The 19778-nt window shown below is 38.0% G+C and overlaps 1 protein-coding gene across 1 annotated transcript in view; it reads right to left on the reverse strand.

Annotated features, from left to right (window-relative positions):
• Positions 1-249: 249 nt before the first annotated feature.
• Positions 250-19778, reverse strand: part of LOC306876949 (Fc receptor-like protein 5) — a gene marked incomplete at its 5' end in the record, with an annotated part of 78803 nt that continues 59274 nt past the window's right edge. The window contains 19 exons of the mRNA XM_079428418.1: positions 250-386; positions 619-675; positions 791-850; positions 1036-1089; positions 1349-1426; positions 1502-1576; positions 1708-1773; positions 1868-1918; positions 2664-2744; positions 2900-3004; positions 3099-3344; positions 3965-4228; positions 5893-6171; positions 6246-6530; positions 6638-6904; positions 13810-14079; positions 14163-14420; positions 15052-15321; positions 15523-15780. Coding sequence (XP_079284544.1) covers positions 379-386; positions 619-675; positions 791-850; positions 1036-1089; positions 1349-1426; positions 1502-1576; positions 1708-1773; positions 1868-1918; positions 2664-2744; positions 2900-3004; positions 3099-3344; positions 3965-4228; positions 5893-6171; positions 6246-6530; positions 6638-6904; positions 13810-14079; positions 14163-14420; positions 15052-15321; positions 15523-15780 — 3032 coding nt within the window. The 3' untranslated portion in view covers positions 250-378. The remainder of the gene's footprint in view (positions 387-618; positions 676-790; positions 851-1035; positions 1090-1348; positions 1427-1501; positions 1577-1707; positions 1774-1867; positions 1919-2663; positions 2745-2899; positions 3005-3098; positions 3345-3964; positions 4229-5892; positions 6172-6245; positions 6531-6637; positions 6905-13809; positions 14080-14162; positions 14421-15051; positions 15322-15522; positions 15781-19778) is intronic.

Genomic DNA, 19778 nt, shown 5'->3' on the forward strand with positions numbered 1-19778 from the left:
ACGCTTTTATCCAAAGCGACTTACAATTGCTATATATGTCAGAGGTCGCACGCCTCTGGAGAAACTAGGGGTTAAGTGTCTTGCTCAGGGACACATTGGTGTCTCACAGTGGATTCGAACCCGGGTCTCTCACACCAAAGGCATGCGTCTTATCCACTGCGCCATCACCACCACAACATAATTGCTCAGTGAAGAAAATGTAATAAACGTTTGTTTTGCTTACATAATGTGTACAGATAATACTGCATATGAATCTCTAATTTATTTGAGTCAAGCATGTGCAGAAGCAGTTCACTCAGATTGATTTCTTAAGCAATGCAAGCGTTACTGTGTCTGCTGCTGTCAATCTCTTTTAGTCGTCTGCTGTCTTCACTGAACTCAGGGACCTTTAAACAGAAAACACAGATAAAAGACGATGCATTGTGCAGGTGATGTGAATAATGAGCTCATTCTGCTGATGATTTACAGTTTTAAGATCAAGATGAACCTCTGATCATCACAAATAACTAAACTAAATCACTTAAAAAAAAAATAAGGATTGCATGCCACAATCTGCACGAACAAGTGTAAACTGTGAGATTATTGTCAGTTATTGTAGATTTGTACCATAATTCTTACGTGTTTTATTCTTCTTCCTAATAGGTTGAGCGTAAGTTGCATCACTAGCATCAGCACCTGAAGAACACAAATGATAAATAAGAATAAAATACAAAGAAACGGTGATGGTTCATATTTAATGTCAGTGGTTTGACTGTAATAGTGATGAAGCTTGTCTTTGTGCTTCTCTTACCTCTGTCTGTGTTGTGCTTCAGTTCAGAGTACAAAGTGTCTCCAGACTCACTGCTCTTCCCTGAAACACAACAACAGAGAGAACGAATTAACTTAATATACATCTGCAACACTAATAATTGATAATACATCACAACAATTTATTTTGTAGCATGTTTTGTTAAAATATTTAATATTATTTTACACACTTTTTCACATGATCTGTAACATGTTCATGACAACATTTCAGATCATCTCTTTATTTACCTCTCGGTTTCGGTTTAGATTTCATTTCAATCATAATATCAGCAAGTCCAGCCTCTATCAGAAAAAAACAACAGTTTGGTTATCTGTCTGGGCCTGTTTTTATCATCTCTTAAATACTCACCTATTTCAGTAAAAACATACAGATGTGATTGTTGTGTTGTCATTTTTTTGTTACATTTCTGAAATGAAGTTGCATGAACTGGCTCTATCAGTCCTGCTTTCTTTATATATATATATATATATTATAAAGTTATTATATCCAAGTTAAAAGCGATGAATCATTGTGTTTAGATGCAGTTTGTTGTCTGTTTACCTTTGCCTTTGGTTTTCTTTTTGCCCTGTGTATTGATCTGTGCATAAGTCAAATCACTGGGCTCTCCAATATCAATATCTACAAAACAGAAGATAAATCAGATGATATGGAACATACTGGAAATATTGTACATCAGGAAAATCTGGATCTCACCTTTGCGTTTGCATTTCTTTCCTATTTTTCCAACTTCTGAGTATGTCACATTATTTGCCTCTGCAATGGTATCATCTGACAATAATAATGATAATAATCATCATCAATACACACATTTTTATTTCATGAATTAGAAATGGATTCATGTTTCTGGTTAAAACTGATGATTGTATTATACAGGTGTAGTTAAGATAGTTTGTTTTAACCTTTGTCCATCTTTTTCTTGACAGTGACCTCTGAATATGTGATATCTGAAAATGGCTCTGGATCATCTTAAAAAAAAAAAAAAAAAAGTCAACATGATTGAATGATTGTTGAAGTTGTATGAAGTGTAAAATGATTTGTATGATGTGTTTAGGCCTTAACCTTTGGCTCCATTTTTCACTACAGCCACGTCATCATAAATGTGATCAGAACCTGCTGGACAGCAAACAAGCATTTCGAGGAGAAAAGGTAAAAAAGTAAAAACAGAAAACAGAATAGAAACAATAAAAATAATAATAATAATAATAATAAATAAAAATAACGATGATGTGTAAAGCTTTAAGTGATAGTTTAAAAATATTTTTTTTTGAAGAATGCTGGGGTCCAGATATTGCTATTGACTTTCAGTGCATGGAAGAAAAAAATGAAAATGAACAAGTCTCAACATGATTGAATAATTGTTGATTTTGTATGATATATGTATGTAGATAGTTTTTAAGGTTTAGGACTCAACCCTTATCTATATTTTTAACCATAGTCACATCATCATACGTGTGATCAGACCCTGCAGGACAGTAAACAAGAACTTTGAGGAGAAAAAGTAAAAAAGCAAAGCGAAGGAAAAAAAGACTTTTTTTGTTTTAATGATGGTTTAAAAGATGGTTTAAGAGGACACAAATGTGTATAATGGCATGGATATTTCAACCCACACTTCCTGTGTCCTCTTAATCCAAATGGCTAAAAAAAATTAAAACACTTTATATAATACTAAATATGTAAAAAAAAAAAAAAAAAGTTTTCTCTGAGGGGAAGGTTTAGGTTAGTGGATAATAAATGTTGTTTAGTCAGTATAAAAACTGAATTATATGGCAAGACCCACAGAGATAGCTGTACACGTGTGTGTTTGTATATGTGTGTGTAACCTATTCCTATTAAATGATTAGTTATTGAGGCTGACCAGACTGTAGAGGAGAGTTTTCTGGTTGAGATCCTCCAGATTGATTTGGGACTGATGTCTGGTTAATGTTAAGCTGCTGATCTATAATAGAAACAAATAGCATTATGGCCACTTAAGAGTATCTGCAGTGTTTACAGGGACTCTTTATGCTGATATTTAGATGTTCTCATTCAGAAACTGCATCTTCCAGGTGTTGCTGTTCAGTTGTATTAATCATGTTATGAACTGCTCCACACCTTTGTTCTTCTTGTATCTCCACAACAGCAGCAGTGAGATGAAGAACAACAAGCAAACACTCAATCCCACAACCACTCCAGCGACCGGAAGAGAAGGTGAAGCTGCTGAGACTGGAGAACATAAACATGCAGAACTGTTAGTGAGTGACATTGTATGATATTACAAAGGTACATTAAATAATTTAATAGTTTTCCAGACCTCTGACTGAGATCCAGCTCTTGGGTGACTGTCCTCTCTCTGTTTTACAGGAGTAGAAACCCTCATGTGACTTTGAGACAGTCGTGATGTTCATCTCTCCTGTCGTCTGATTCTGGACGAGTGATCCGTCTTTATAGAAATCAGCTCTGAGGATCGGGGAGTTTGTAGATCGATGTAAACAGTGTAGAGTCAGAGTATCTCCCTCAATCACAGGATCAACAGAACTCTCCAGAATCACATCACCATCTACACAACACAAGAAACATCTGCTAACTGCAAGAACATATCCAAACAACATCACAACAATTCATAAGCAAAAATACTCAAATTTTGAATTCAACTGAAATACAGTTCAACATTTTTTTATGAGTTGTTTATAGTTAGCCCAACACAATTGTAAGTAAAAAATGTGATTTCATATGAATTTGTACAACGTGATTTGTATAAATACATTTGATTTTAGAAAAAAAGTAGATCCACTCCTAAACATAATCATCAGAAAATATACAACTGAAATAGTAATTTATTCAAATTAGCCAGAAATGAATCAAAAATTAAAACTCTCAAATTTTAATAAGAGTGTGTTGCGTACTCAGACTTAATCAAAATCAAGTCCACTTTGAAGTTTAATTAGACTAAAAACTGCTCATTTAGATAGAAGAGGCTGTTTTGTTTTTAAGTGGCATTTAATGGCACGTTTATCAAAAATCACAATATTAGATATGTGTCGAAAAAAATATTCAAACAATTGTACAGCAATGCTAGTCTGTGACCTGCTGTACACAATTAAAAAAATGTGGTTAGACTTAGTAATTAGGATTTAGATTAGAAAGTGTGTATCTGTTGTGATTAGAAACAGGACTCACCATGTACAGTGATGTTGAGAGGATGACGTTTCTCTCCAGATTCAGACTGACACCAGTAAACTCCAGAGTCAGATGTGCTGAGAGAGACGATTCGACATGTAGATCCTGTTTGTTTTGAACAATCTTCTGTGTTTCTGTCTGTGTATCTCCTCACTGTCCATCCAGTAGAGTTACTCTGATCCTCACAGCTCAGAGAGAGAGAGTCAGACGAGAAGTGTTGACTTCTGCTGGGACTGACCTTCAGAGACACTGAAGGAGAAACACCTGAGAAGAAGAACATCTCATTCAAAACTGACAGAACACACCTGTAGTAAAATAATCTTTAATGAAGTAATGAAATACAAATAAGCTGAGTTTAGCACTAAAGTTTGAAATAAAAGGGGCCTTATGCATATATTATGAGTGTGTATTAGCCCTCTATGGCAGGAATTTTTATTTTGAATGAAAAAAATTAAATAATAATAATAAAAACAAAAAAGGTGAGCATATGCCACAAACCCAAACAGGGCTCAGGTGCAGAACAAAAACAGGCAAACTGAAGCAAAATACAACAAAAAAGGAATTAGTTTTTTTCTTGTACTGAAAATATAAGACAAACTAGAGCTTCGTCTACATTTACATTTAGTCATTTGGCAGACGCTTTTATCCAAAAAGCAATTAATCTTGAAGAGGTCTAGAGGTGATTGTGCAGTGAATTTTAGAGCGACTGATTTTGGTCGTTCAGCTTTCTCTGTAAGGGCTGTTAATAACTGGAATATTTTACTAATTACTATAAGACAGCGTTCTACTTTAATTTGAAATCATGGTTAAAAACGAGTCAGGTGTGTGAGCATTGAGTATTTCTGTATTCTGAATGAAACGTTGATTTGTAAAATGTTTATAATTGTTTGTAGGATGATGCTTTGTAGTATTTATAGGGGATATTTTGTAGAAATTTGGATTGTAGTTTCTACGTGAGGGATCATTGTTTTTATCTGTTAAATCTTGGAGGGGTTTTACTGTAAATGGTATTATTCTGATGCTTTTTGTCACATAATTTGTTTTGTATTTTCCTGCCCAGGGACAGCAGATGAAATTTAGCTCTGTAGCTAATTCTGGGGCAATTTTCTGACTGTCTATTGTCCCTGTCAAATAATGAATTAAATACAAAAAAAATAATGCACATTCTTGTAGTTTTCTGAGCTTGTAAAAACTGCCCAGGAGGACATGAATGCATCATATTCCTGATTATGTATCTGAGCACATCTCCATCCTATAACATGATATTGCCTGAACAGAAGTGGTTTAACTGCACAATGTTGCTCTGAGGCAACGAACAATAATACAGTTTTAATATATAAATATGAATACAATAAGTCTTTCAACAATCAAATATACTTCCTTACATATTAATGCAAATGCATATATTTTTCAATAAAGTTATTTAAATTTAAACATGTTAAAAAGTGATGTTTATCTTACCAATTTGTGGCAAAAAAAATAAGAAGAAAATAAGAAATTAACAAACAACCAATTGGCATTTCAACCTAAATTTGAGATCATAATAAAATGGAGGCAGATTAGAGTTTAATTAAATTAAAGAAGTTTGCGCACTGAAAAGACCGAACACACAGGAAACCTTCCTCCACCATTGCATACCTCCGTTGGGCCAATTCGTGGACCTTACATATTATATATATATATTTTTTATTGAAAAGAATTAAAGGGGTGAGAGGTCCAAAAAGGTAGTTTGTTGCCTGAGAGCAACACTATGCCAAAGAAGGATAGATAAAGCTTCTGATCTGGTTTAGACTGAGAATTGGAGGGAAGTGAGAGCAGGTTTTTGAGGTTTGCACTGGTCTCAGATGTTCTAGCCCCCCTGTGTCAGAAACTGCGATGAAATATAAATACAGATGAACACAAGAATAAATGCTGTGACTCAGACTCACCAGTGATCCACAGTATCTGTGTGTTACTGTACTCTGTGTAATAGGCCGGTCGTCCTCTCTCTGCTCTGCACGTATAAACTCCTGTGTGCTGTAGAGCAGCAGGACTGAGAGTGTAAGAGCCTCCAGCTCCTCTGCTGCTGTCTGACAGACGATCATCATCTCTGAACCAGCTGAACGTCCAGCCTGTAGAGGAGCCTGTAACCTCACAGATCAGAGTCACTGAGTCTCCTTCAGTCAGCCACGGCTGTGGAGACACTCGCACTGCTGCCTGAGCTTCAGCTGAACAAAACATGACCAGTTATAGAGAGAGAAGCTGTTCACACTGATGATAATCAACAAACACACAAACTCACCTGATACAGTCAGAGTAACAGCATCACTGCGCTGAGAGTTGTGTGTTCCCATCTGTCCTGTACAGCTGTAATTACCGCTGTGAACGTGATCAACACTGCTGATGTTCAACTCTTGTGCTGAGATTTGGCTGACAGAGTTTTTATATTGGTAGTTTGTTCCCTCTATTTCCCATCTGTATGTCCACTCAGTGTCTCCTCCCCACGTTATATCACATCTGAGAGCGACTGTTTCTCCTCTGAACACTCGTTCATCAGGCCGGACCGTCACCACAGGTTTAGGACTCACTGCACAAACACAGATTATTGCATTTATTTTTGATTCAAAGTTTCAGAAGTTCTGCAGATATTGTCTCTGATCTGTGAGTTTCGTCACATACTCTTTTCTCTCTCACCTGTAACATTTACCCACAGTGCATCACTGTATTGTGTGTAGTAGACTGGTTTTCCTCTTCCAGCTCTACACCAGTACTGGCCTCCATCAGACACTGAATCAATCTTCATGCTGTAGGAGTTTGTTTCTGTCTTTGTCTCAGAGTTCAGTGTGTGTTTGTTCCAGTAAAAGTCCCATCCAGTGGCCGGATCCATGCGACAGGTCAAAGTCACTGTGTTTCCTGTCAGTGCAGCTCCTGCAGGATATGATGCGAGTTCAGGCTTCACATCTGCAGGAGAACAAGGACAGATTTACCAGTGTTAGACAAACGTTGAGTATTTGTATGTATCAGAAAAGATAATTCTAACACTGATGCATCCATAACATTCTTCAATTAGTTTAATTTGACTAAAACAGAGGAATCTTTGTCCAGAAAAATAAGAAAAATATTAATTTTGAATACACAGGACACATCATTATGAGAGAAAATCTTTTTTCATTCAGCTGCAGGTTGTGCATAATATGCATGAAATACTCAGGGGTGCAACTGTACATTTGCTGAGGGGTATGCAAGATCAGTATTGGCACCCCCCAGTATTCTAGTAGCCCCCTAAAACTAACTCCTACAGAATATATATATATATATATATATATATATATATATATATATATATATATATATATCAGTGGGGATTTCTTTAAGACTAATGTCAAATGTTCTATAATGACTAATGTTCTTTAATAACGTTTAAAAAAATGGTTAAATATGTACTATTGTGTTAACATTTTATTGACTAAAAATGCGTTAGAACACGTTCATCTCAAAGACGAGTTCGTTCAGAATCAGTCACATATAGCAGGTGACTCGATTTGCTTCTCAGTGTATTTCCCTGTCGAAGCATAGCGTCCATTGACTTCAATGGGGCTGCCTTGAACAGTTTGTTTCAGTGCTTCGAATCTAGACGGTCATTGGATAAATGCTGCGATTATGTCCCGCCCCCGGACGCTCAGCGTCTCTGGGGGTCAGTGGAGGAGTGGGCGGGGCTGGACGCCGGGCTTCTGCGTGATGATTGGAGGATCTGTCCAAAGACTGCATCTGCTTTTGATTGACAGCGATTGTGTCCTATAAGAAGTCGCTGAAGCTATTCGAGCTCAGTCTCATAACGGATTTTGCAAGCGTAGTCGAAAGACAAAAAAAAATTTGCTTGGTATTTGCTTGGCGAAATTGCCAGTTTTCATCATAACAGGAGAAAGCTGTGATTACTTGGTGTTAACCCACCGGTGCAGGCTGTCTCGTTGTTTCTTTGACGCGAAACAAACTAAAAATACTCCACGAGTTTTGATCGTACAGATGAGTAAGGTATCATTTGAAACTGCAAAGGGTCTACTTTTATTTGTGTATAGTCATAATAACAAAACAATGTGCTTTTAAAAAATAGAGAAAGTAAACAGGGTGCGTTCTCTGCGGGCTCTTCTCTCTTCACAGACACGTAAATAAAACCTGAATCTCCGCGAATACTCGCCTCAAATACATGAGAAATATATGTATAGAAAGCTTGAAATATCTCATTTTAAATGAAGTAAGTCACGTCCAAAACAAATATTCTATGTTAAAGTAATCCGTATGAAACCAACGCGAGGTCCAGTTTCCTGTCTCAACTCATGATGCGGTCACGCGCCGCTCGCGCCTCATTCAAACATCCACCTGAGGCGCGCGCGTGAATGTAAACACATCGCCTCCGAGGAAACAAACAAGTTCATCCGGGCTACTTTCTGTTTCTGGAAGAAGATCTGCTGAGAGAAGTAACCCAGAATTTTAAAATGTGTGTGTTTGTTTGTTTTTTCCCCTTCAGAGCACATAAACTATATACACTATGAAAATGACAGGTTCAAAAGCTTGGAGTCAGTATATATAGCAATTAAAACTTTTATTAAGCACAGAAGTGATGATAAAGACATGTATCAAACGATGCAGTTCTTCTGAACTTTCTATGCATAAAAAAATATTCATAGCTCTTTTCAACAACAACAAATATATTTGTTTTGCAGCAAATCAGAATATTAGAATGATTTCTGAAGGATCATGTGACTGGATTAATGATATATATATATATATTTGTTTTGTAGTTTATTAAGAATATATTTAGCTATCACACAAAATAACTTGAGATTAACTCGTGAGTGCAGTTAAACATTTTAGGAACAATCAAAGCTGTCTTTCAAAGCTGACTTTTGAGCATATATATATTTTGTCCTCATATTCTTTCTTGTAACTCTTCCCTCTCAGTCACATACTAGACTAAATGGCTCATTATGAAGCTCATTATGAGGGCCTTTGTCTTCTCAGGTGTGAATGTGAAGGTTGACTTCTCACATAGACCCTTTTTACTCAAAAAGTGTCTTAGAAAATTTAAATCAATATATTGTTTTCTGTGAGCAAATAAACAAGAAGATTTTCACGTTATTTTGAAGCAAAAATTCTAGGCTACAAGATCCATTTCTCAAAAGTCTCGTGAACAAATGTTCTGTATGTGTTCAACAAAATCAAGTACATAAATGCTGCTGTATTATTGTAGCCAAGTTTGTGCTGTTCACAGTGTTATTAGACAACTGGAAAAAACACAAGTGTCAGGGCATGTCAAAACTTCTCCAGGCCCCCCAAACACCCTCAGACCCCAGGGGGTTAAAGACATGGAGCTGGACAGTGTTCTTTACAAACTGTTCTCATTAGTGGCAACAATTGGAGCTACATCTGCAGGTGTAGAAAGGAGCTTCTCCTGTTTAAAGCGGCTCAAGTCCTGCACCCGTAACACAATGGGCCGAGGCCGTTTAAGCGGTCAAGTCACTGGAAAAGACGCCTAGTTGGTACGACAGGGTCACAGAGCATTTTCATGAAAAGGAACGTAGGGCAGAATTTACGTATAAATAAATGGACAATTTTTATGATGTAGGCCGAAAATTAGCTTCCCCTCTTTGAAAGACCAGCAGCCTCCACTGAGATATATATATATATATATATATACACTCACCTAAAGGATTATTAGGAACACCATACTAATACTGTGTTTGAACCCCTTTCGCCTTCAGAACTGCCTTAATTCTACGTGGCATTGATTCAACAAGGTGCTGAAAGCATTCTTTAGAAATGTTGGCCCATATTGATAGGATAGCATCTTGCAGTTGATGGAGATTTGTGGGATGCACATCCAGGGCACGAAGCTCCCGTTCCACCACATCCCAAAGATGCTCTATTGGGTTGAGATCTTGTGACTGTGGGGGCCATTTTAGTACAGTGAACTCATTGTCATGTTCAAGAAACCAATTTGAAATGATTTGAGCTTTGTGACATGGTGCATTATCCTGCTGGAAGTAGCCATCAGAGGATGGGTACATGGTGGTCATAAAGGGATGGATATGGTCAGAAACAATGCTCAGGTAGGCCGTGCATTTAAACGATGCCCAATTGGCACTAAGGGGCCTAAAGTGTGCCAAGAAAACATCCCCCACACCATTACACCACCACCACCAGCCTGCACAGTGGTAACAAGGCTTGATGGATCCATGTTCTCATTCTGTTTACGCCAAATTCTGACTCTACCATCTGAATGTCTCAACAGAAATCGAGACTCATCAGACCAGGCAACATTTTTCCAGTCTTCAACCGTCCAATTTTGGTGAGCTCGTGCAAATCGTAGCCTCTTTTTCCTATTTGTAGTGGAGATGAGTGGTACCCGGTGGGGTCTTCTGCTGTTGTAGCCCATCCGCCTCAAGGTTGTGCGTGTTGTGGCTTCACAAATGCTTTGCTGCATACCTCGGTTGTAACGAGTGGTTATGTCAGTCAAAGTTGCTCTTCTATCAGCTTGAATCAGTCGGCCCATTCTCCTCTGACCTCTAGCATCAACAAGGCATTTTCGCCCACAGGACTGCCGCATACTGGATGTTTTTCACTTTTCACACCATTCTTTGTAAACCCTAGAAATGGTTGTGCGTGAAAATCCCAGTAACTGAGCAGATTGTGAAATACTCAGACCGGCCCGTCTGGCACCAACAACCATGCCACGCTCAAAATTGCTTAAATCACCTTTCTTTCCCATTCTGACATACAGTTTGGAGTTCAGGAGATTGTCTTGACCAGGACCACACCCCTAAATGCATTGAAGCAACTGCCATGTGATTGGTTGATTAGATAATTGCATTAATGAGAAATTGAACAGGTGTTCCTAATAATCCTTTAGGTGAGTGTATATATAATATATATATAATTAATGTGCCTCAATTTGTTAATATTTTTGCATATTTTTATATAAAATGAAAACACTAAGTAAAATTTACTTTAAAGAATGTCTGCATTTTTTCATTTTTACTAAGAGATAGTTCATGGAAAATTGGCCATGCTAACTTGAATATTTCTGCCAATATCTCACCTGGCAGAAAAACAAATAGGGCTACTATTAAAATGAATGTCATGATTTCCACTATGACCACTAGATGACAGCAAAATATAATTTGTCTCATTTACCATTTCCACTTTGTAATATAGTTCTTTTCACGTTTTGCAAATGGATTTAGAATTAGACGTAAAAATATTACAATAATACACACAAGTCCCCATGAGTCTGTGTATTCAGGTTTAAGTCCCCACCGGAATATAAAAACAAAAACACACACACGCACACAAATGCTCAAACTGCCTTGTCTTTGGCCTGCATTGACTTCAAAATAATCTTTTTTTTTTCCATCCTTCGACCAGAACGTTACATCAACTTCAGCTGGGTCCTTTTCAGTTGTTGCAAGGTTTTCAGCTTGTCCAGTGATATTTTTCTCTTCCAATATATCTTGCAATGCATCTTCACTGTAAAATTCTTCTTCAGTTGTCTCTTCCTCGTGTAAATGACAAGCAAGGCACTGTGAGGCATTTGTAAGCTCTAGCATTTAATTGTAAACTTTCATTTACTCTGAGAGAACATGAAAGCCTCAAAACATATTGTCATAATGGTTTGTCTAGAATATGTGGTGAAAGCAATGATTCTTTTTAAGGTCAATGCAGGCTAAAGACAAGGCAGTTTGAGCGTGTGTGTGTGTGTGAGAGAGAGAGCGAGAGAGAGAGTTATATCAGATTCATAAATTGCATGCAGTTCAGGGTAGGATGAAATGGGTGTAATACAATAGTTTGTATGCATGGATGGGTGTGTGTGTGTGTGTGTGTGTGTGTGTGTGTGTGTGTGTGTGTGTGCGCGTGCGTGTGTATGTGTGTGTGTGTGATAGCTTGAGTATAAATGCATCCACACATGCACAGGTCCAAGGTCTTTGTTTGCAAGCACAACATGCTCCTGAACACTAGTTGTTTCTTTCATTCGTCCCAATTCACTTTCAATGGCCAGCCATTTTTCACAAGTGTGACTTTGTGCAATTTTGTACAAAATAAAAGCATTTAAAAGCAAACTTCTTGATTAAACATTAAAGCACACTAGTGTGAGAAACAGTGCAAATTTTCATAATTTTTTCTCTCATATTGTGAAAATTATTCATAAAATATTTTTTCACTCAAAAAATGAGGTGCCTACTTTTAGATAAATGAGGCTTACGATTAATCGGATGCAAATAGAAACACAAAACCAGTCCTGAATGAAAGAAAACAAGTTCACAAAAAGATTGAATCCAATATTTGGTGAAAATATAGCATAATGACAGATTTATAAGCAATTGTTTGGAGTCCGGTCATTTTTGACCGGGAACACAACGAGTGTGACTAGGTGAAATAAAACCCACAAAAAATCTAAAAAAATTAATGAGAAGTACTTGTACCCTATGTGCGCAAAGTCAGTAAGTTTGAGTCCAATGCGATAACATTAACTAGTATTTTCAGGAAAAAGAAAAAAACAATTCGGGTCAATTTGACCCGAACACAACCAGAGGGTTTTAAGACAGAATAATATCACTGCAGGGCTTGACATTAACTTGTTTTGCTCACCATCCACTGCGGCTAATGGTTTTCCAAAATTACTAGCTACTCAGCATTTTCACCGGCTATAATTTTGTTGCTGGAAGATTACATTTTATATGATTAAAGTTCACGACTGCATACAAAAAATTAGCTTAAATGGATTTCCAGGTCATTTTTGCCTCTTTTTACTAACCTTATTATATGTATGCATAATTTTTCATATCAAACAGTTAAAAATATTTTACTAATAATTACAGGTATTATAACGAGATAATTTAGGACTGTTACCAATTAAATGAAATCAGAATCAACAAAACAGGTCTCTCTGCAGAATAAAGTGAAGCAGCTGAAGTGGCATTTAGATGCATGTTTACACAGACAAATGTAATGAATCTCAAACGCAGCATGCCATGAATCAATTTACACTGCAAAATTACAACTGCATAAATAAAGATGTTTAAAATTACAATTTATAAAATAATTAAAGTGTTTGATTTGATTGATTCGTTCGATACACTGAATCATTTAGTAATGAAACACTGCGTGTGTTGCTCAGACGTGTGTGACTAATGACTAATGTCTGGTTGGGCAAGAAAAATTATCCTTCACTTGCCCCTTCAAAAAATCCACTTGTCCCAGACAAGCATTAATATCAAGCTCTGATGCAGTGTATAAAATTCAGGCCGCCGAAGTGGCTAGGAGTGACCGTGTTACCCCCCCCACTGATGAAATCCACATTTAGCAGGTTGGCGGGTGTTAATGTCAAGCCCTGTCATCATGTTCTGTCAAATTTAGGCATAACATTTATAGACAGATGTACTGTGTGCTCCAGTGTTCTCTGTGCTTGTTTTGTTTGTGCTTTGTGGTGTTAACACATTTTTACACAAGGCTATATACTTCTATATATTTATATACACCCCTAACACTTCAGCACCTTCCTGTGGTCCTTTATGATGCATTAAATTGATTAAATGCATTTACGTTTATATGATGACAAAATGATGTCTTTACCCTGATTCTGTAAGTCCTGTACAAGGTTACTAAAGGGGTGGCGTGAGTATTTGACACCTCAGAGTGAGAACATTGAATATTCACAATAACCAGAACATCCACTTTCTGTTACTGTGAATGTGAAACTTTGGAAAACAATGACAAATGGTTGGGTGGGGTGGACGGTCCTTGGAGATTACTGTCCGCAGGGCTGGATGTAATGAATTTGTTAGATCTGATGAACACATGAACACACTCACCTGATACTGTCAGTGTAACTCCGTCACTCATCTGTGAGTATGTTGGTGCTTTTGACTGAGTTGCTCTACAGCTGTACACACCACTATGAGACTGATCCACAGATGAGATTATATAGTTCTGGTCTCGTCCTGCTCTGTAAACTTGTTTGTTGTCTTTATACCAGATGTACTGCCAGTCTCTTGTCTGCCGTATGTGACATGTGAGAGTGACCGTCTCTCCTCTGAACACACGTCTATCAGGATCAACATCAACTACAGGTTTGGGTCTCTCTGTGAAATGAACAAACAACACTTCACGTTTGATCAAAATTAGATTTTAAATAAAATTTTAAACAAATTAAAATGGCTCTTACCTCTTACTGTTATATCAGCTGCATTACTGTACTCGCTGTAGTAGTTTCCTCGTTGTGCTCTGCACCAGTATCTTCCTTCATCAGAGACTCTCACAGACCTGATTGTTTTAGTTGCATCACCCGTGGATTCAGTGTTTGGGTGTTTGATCCAGTGAATTGTCCATCCAGTTAACTGTTCCACATCACAGCTCAGAGTAACTGTGTCTCCAGTGAACACTGAACTCTCAGGATCTACAGTCAGAGCCGGCTGAGGTTTATCTGGAAGTGAAAAGTGATGCGGTGTTGAGGTCACTTGTAGCTGTTGTTGGTCATTCTGTCTTAATTTCTCATGTGTTAATTTTTTTAAATTGTATTTATATATTTTGTTTTGCACAGAAAATGGTTTATTTTTATTTCTAGAAGGAAATCCCAGTTTACAAGTTTGCAAAGAAAGTCTCAGGTTTAAGGTTTTGGTTCTGTCACTTTGCCATTGCTGGCTATAGATGGTCAATTATTTGTAAAAAAAAAAAGGACAAACCAATCACATTTCATATTTGCAGACAAATACCAAAAATGAATAGATCAGATGCAAGTGGTAATCATTTTAAACGCTGAAATTAATTTGAGTTTTTCAGCACTGAACCTTACATTTCTTGTAAAACACTTCTGAAAATGTACAGTATATCACACAACATAAAGTTGAAAGCATTAGTAAAAGAGTAAGCAGTTGCTACTGGAGCTTCAGTGAGATCATTAATGAAGACAAAACATCTCTTTTCTATGTAACTTCTCATTTACTACTACACTAGATCCCTTTTTACTTGTCTCTGTCTACATGCATGTAATACTGTAGTCTATTTGAAAACATATTCTGCACATTTAGACTCAATGTTGAGACTGAAGCTCTCACCTGATACTGTCAGTGTAACTCCGTCACTCATCTGTGAGTATGTTGGTGCTTTTGACTGAGTTCCTCTACAGCTGTACACACCACCATGATACCAATCCACAGATGAGATTATATAGTTCTGGTCTCGTCCTATGTTGTATTCTTGTCTGTTGTCTTTATTCCAGCTGTACTGCCAGTCTCCTGTCTGCTGTATGTCACATGTGAGAGTGACCGTCTCTCCGCTGAACACACGTCTATCAGGATCAACATCAACTACAGGTTTGGGTCTCTCTGTGAAATGAACAAACAACACAATTCATGTGTCTGAAAATATTTCAGATGATCTGTGCTGATTAAATTATTATTTATTCATTTTATTTTACATTTAACTGACATCAGTTTGTTAATGACAGTAATTATCATGTTTATAACAAACACATCAAATTGTCTTCCATTAAAAAAAAAATATACAAAAAGTAAATCAGCTCTTACCTCTTACTGTTATCTCAGCTGCATTACTGTACTCGCTGTAGTAGTTTCCTCGTTCTGCTCTGCACCAGTATCTTCCTCCATCAGAGACTCTCACAGACCTGATTGTTTTAGTTGCATCAACCGTGGATTCAGTGTTTGAGTATTTGATCCAGTGAATTGTCCATCCAGTTAACTGTCCCACATCACAGCTCAGAGTAACTGTGTCTCCAGTGAACACTGAACTCTCAGGATTTACAGTCAGAGACGGCTGAGGTTTATCTGGAAGTGAGAAGTAGTTTAAAAATGGTGTACTTTTACTTGAGTACGTTTTAAGCGATGTATCGGTATTTTTACTCCGCTATTTTCGTCCGTTTGTGGTTGTTACATGCTTATTTTTATTTTATTTTTATCCATTAATGTGATTGGATAGAGAGATAGTAATCGGACTCGTGACTTTCGTCAAATCAAATTGTGCATAGAAAACTTTAACCGCCAACTTCTGTTTATCATGCATGATGGAAGTGCATTCTTCAAGCATCGATTCAGTCGCATCTTCCTGTAATATGTTAAGGTAAATTTCGGATTTCTGCTTACTAAATGATTTCTATATGCTTGCCTATCTACACGGCCTGTGTTAACTCCCGCAAGAGCCACGTTTGTTAAATTCCCACTCACTTACACAAGTGAAAATTCACAAAATTCACAAATTCACAAGTTAACATCAAAATTCGCCCTGGCCGCGACGCTGTAGAAAAGATTAGTGGACGCTGACGTACTGACGTAGATCGTATGCTCGTCTTGTATTTAAAGGAGCCGCAAAGGAAACAAGCAGGTTGATCTTGTGCAAACTGACCACAAGTAGGGTAAAAGTTAACCTCATGAAGTATTTTAAATGTGAAAGTGAGAAATTGATCGATGGAAATAATTCAACTCTCCTCGATGCTCTCACCGTCCGCCGCTCTCGCCGGAGCTCGCCGCCGGCTCACATTGAAAATGAATGACTTCCGGCCACTTTGACGCTCTCGCCGGCGGCGGTGTGAACGCACAGTTGGACGGTGAGAGCGTCGAGGAGAGTTGAAATCAGTTCAACTTTTTGGTAATGAGCTATGACGCGGCTGGGCCAATCGGAATGTAGAAGTCCTCCGCTTGAGAGGGTTCCAGAGAACGCAATCCTGTAAACTTTGGTTCCGACCACATTAGTTCCCAAGCAAAATGGAAGAGAGATTAATTATTGCTGTGGCGGGTTTCCCGATAATATTTGACGTGTCCCTGTTTGTGTACAGGGACATAAATAAAAATTATAGGGGACATTTTCCCGCTACATCGTTTGTTTTTCAGCGGGAATGCAATTTATTTGCTCAAAACAACACCGATTTGACCAATTGCATTAAGGCTACACTTCAATCTGGACAGTTTGTAATGTAGGCTGCACACAAATTAATGTTAATTAAAGAACAAGGCTAGTAAATGTCAATCTACGTCAGAGCGTCAGCGCGTCCACGGATCTTTTCTACAGCGTCGCAGTCAGGGCGACCAGGGCGAATTTTGACGCTCTCGCCGGCGGCGGTGTGAATGCACAGAAAGACAGAAAGACGCGCCGCACCGCTCTCGCCGGAGCTCGCCGCCGGCTCACATTGAAAATGAATGACTTCCGGCCACTTTGACGCTCTCGCCGGCGGCGGTGTGGATGCACAGTTATGAGGCGCGCGATCTGCGCGAGTAGCCCCAGAGTGCACCTTGGATGATGGGGCGGGGCGACACATTAAGGTGGGGCGACACGTGTCGCTCCGCCCACCCCTATTTTCATTGGCTTATGACATAGCAGAGCTTATTGGTGTAGACATATGCTCATGAGCTTTCTTTTATACAGGTCCTTCTCAAAAAATTAGCATATTGTGATAAAGTTCATTATTTTCTGTAAAGTACTGATAAACATTAGACTTTCATATATTTTAGATTCATTACAACACAACTGAAGTAGTTCAAGCCTTTTATTGTTTTAATATTGATGATTTTGGCATACAGCTCATGAAAACCCAAAATTCCTATCTCAAAAAATTAGCATATCATGAAAAGGTTCTCTAAACGAGCTATTAACCTAATCATCTGAATCAACTAATTAACTCTAAACACCTGCAAAAGATTCCTGAGGCTTTTAAAAACTCCCAGCCTGGTTCATTACTCAAAACCGCAATCATGGGTAAGACTGCCGACCTGACTGCTGTCCAGAAGGCCATCATTGACACCCTCAAGCAAGAGGGTAAGACACAGAAATAAATTTCTGGACGAATAGGCTGTTCCCAGAGTGCTGTATCAAGGCACCTCAGTGGGAAGTCTGTGGGAAGGAAAAAGTGTGGCAGAAAACGCAGCACAACGAGAAGAGGTGACCGGACCCTGAAGAAGATTGTGGAGAAGGACCGATTCCAGACCTTGGGGGACCTGCGGAAGCAGTGGACTGAGTCTGGAGTAGAAACATCCAGAGCCACCGTGTACAGGCGTGTGCAGGAAATGGGCTACAGGTGCCGCATTCCCCAGGTCAAGCCACTTTTGAACCAGAAACAGCGGCAGAAGCGCCTGACCTGCGCTACAGAGAAGCAGCACTGGACTGTTGCTCAGTGGTCCAAAGTACTTTTTTCGGATGAAAGCAAATTTTGCATGTCATTCGGAAATCAAGGTGCCAGAGTCTGGAGGAAGACTGGGGAGAGGGAAATGCCAAAATGCCTGAAGTCCAGTGTCAAGTACCCACAGTCAGTGATGCTGGTGTTGGTCCACTGTGTTTTATCAAGGGCAGGGTCAATGCCGCTAGCTATCAGGAGATTTTGGAGCACTTCATGCTTCCATCTGCTGAAAAGCTTTATGGAGATGAAGATTTCATTTTTCAGCACGACCTGGCACCTGCTCACAGTGCCAAAACCACTGGTAAATGGTTTACTGACCATGGTATTACTGTGCTCAATTGGCCTGCCAACTCTCCTGACCTGAACCCCATAGAGAATCTGTGGGATATTGTGAAGAGAAAGTTGAGAGACGCAAGACCCAACACTCTGGATGAGCTTAAGGCCGCTATCGAAGCATCCTGGGCAGAGAGATGGTAGTATACGTTGTGTCAAAATGATTGATTTATTACCCTCATAAAAATTCCACCCCCCTCCCATAACTGGACACCTGTTTGGACACCTGTTTTGTAAACCCCCTAGCCCCCACCCTCCTCTAAGCGGCCATTTTATTGACCTTATAGTGAATTTAAGAATTTATGACTGTGTTTGTGTGTGTGTGTGTGTGTGTGTGGGGCCGATGTTATGTGGTTTAAACTTTAAATGGTGAATTTGTGTTAAATTACCCCATTTAACACAAATTCACCATTTAAAGTTTAAACCACATAACATCGGCCCCACACCGATGTTATGGGTTGTTTTTATTAAAGTGTTTTCACATACATATCAAGAAAAAACATCAAACATGTACGTAAAACGTACAAAGACTGTTTATTTCCCTACAAGTGGAGACTGTTATTAAAACAGGAAAAACGTAGAAAATAAAACAAAAAGCATTAGATACTATCTTTCCTATCTTAAAACTAGTTCTTTTGACAAAGTTAAATAGAAGAAGTGAGCGCGTTCGTTTAAACCTATTTTGTGGTTTTTAAAAAGTTGCGAGTTTATAACAGATACGAAGTTAAATAATATAGAATCCTACCATGGTACGCCTGTTTTACCCCTACAAGTGGAGAATAGTGTTATTAAAACAGTTTTAGGAAAAACTAAAACAAACAAAAAAAAAAAGCATTAGATACACTATTTTTTTCCTATCATTAGAATTTAAAACTAGTTCCTTTGACAAAGTTAAATAAATAGAAGAGTTGCGAACGCGTTAGTTAAAACAATAAGATATATTTGTAAAAATCTATGTCTTGCTTTTTAAAAAAAAGTTTGACTTTATAACAGATACAAAGTTAAATAATATAGAATCCTACCATGGTACGCGTGTTTTTCCCCTACAAGTGGAGACTAGTGTTGTTAAAACAGTTTTAGGAAAAACTAAAACAAATAAAAAAGCATTAGATACGCTATTTTCCTATCATTAGAATTTAAAACTAGTTCGTTTGACAAAGTTAAATAAATAGAAGAGTTGCGAGCGCGTTCGTTTATCTATAACAAAAAAGAATCGGATGCGTTAGTTAAAACAATAAGATATTTATCAAAATCTATGTCTTGCTTTTTTTTTTTTAAAAGTTTGACTTTATAACAGATACAAAGTTAAATAATATAGAGACGAGT

This window comes from Barbus barbus (assembly GCF_936440315.1).
Source record: "Barbus barbus genome assembly, chromosome: 2".
NCBI lineage: Eukaryota > Metazoa > Chordata > Actinopteri > Cypriniformes > Cyprinidae > Barbus > Barbus barbus.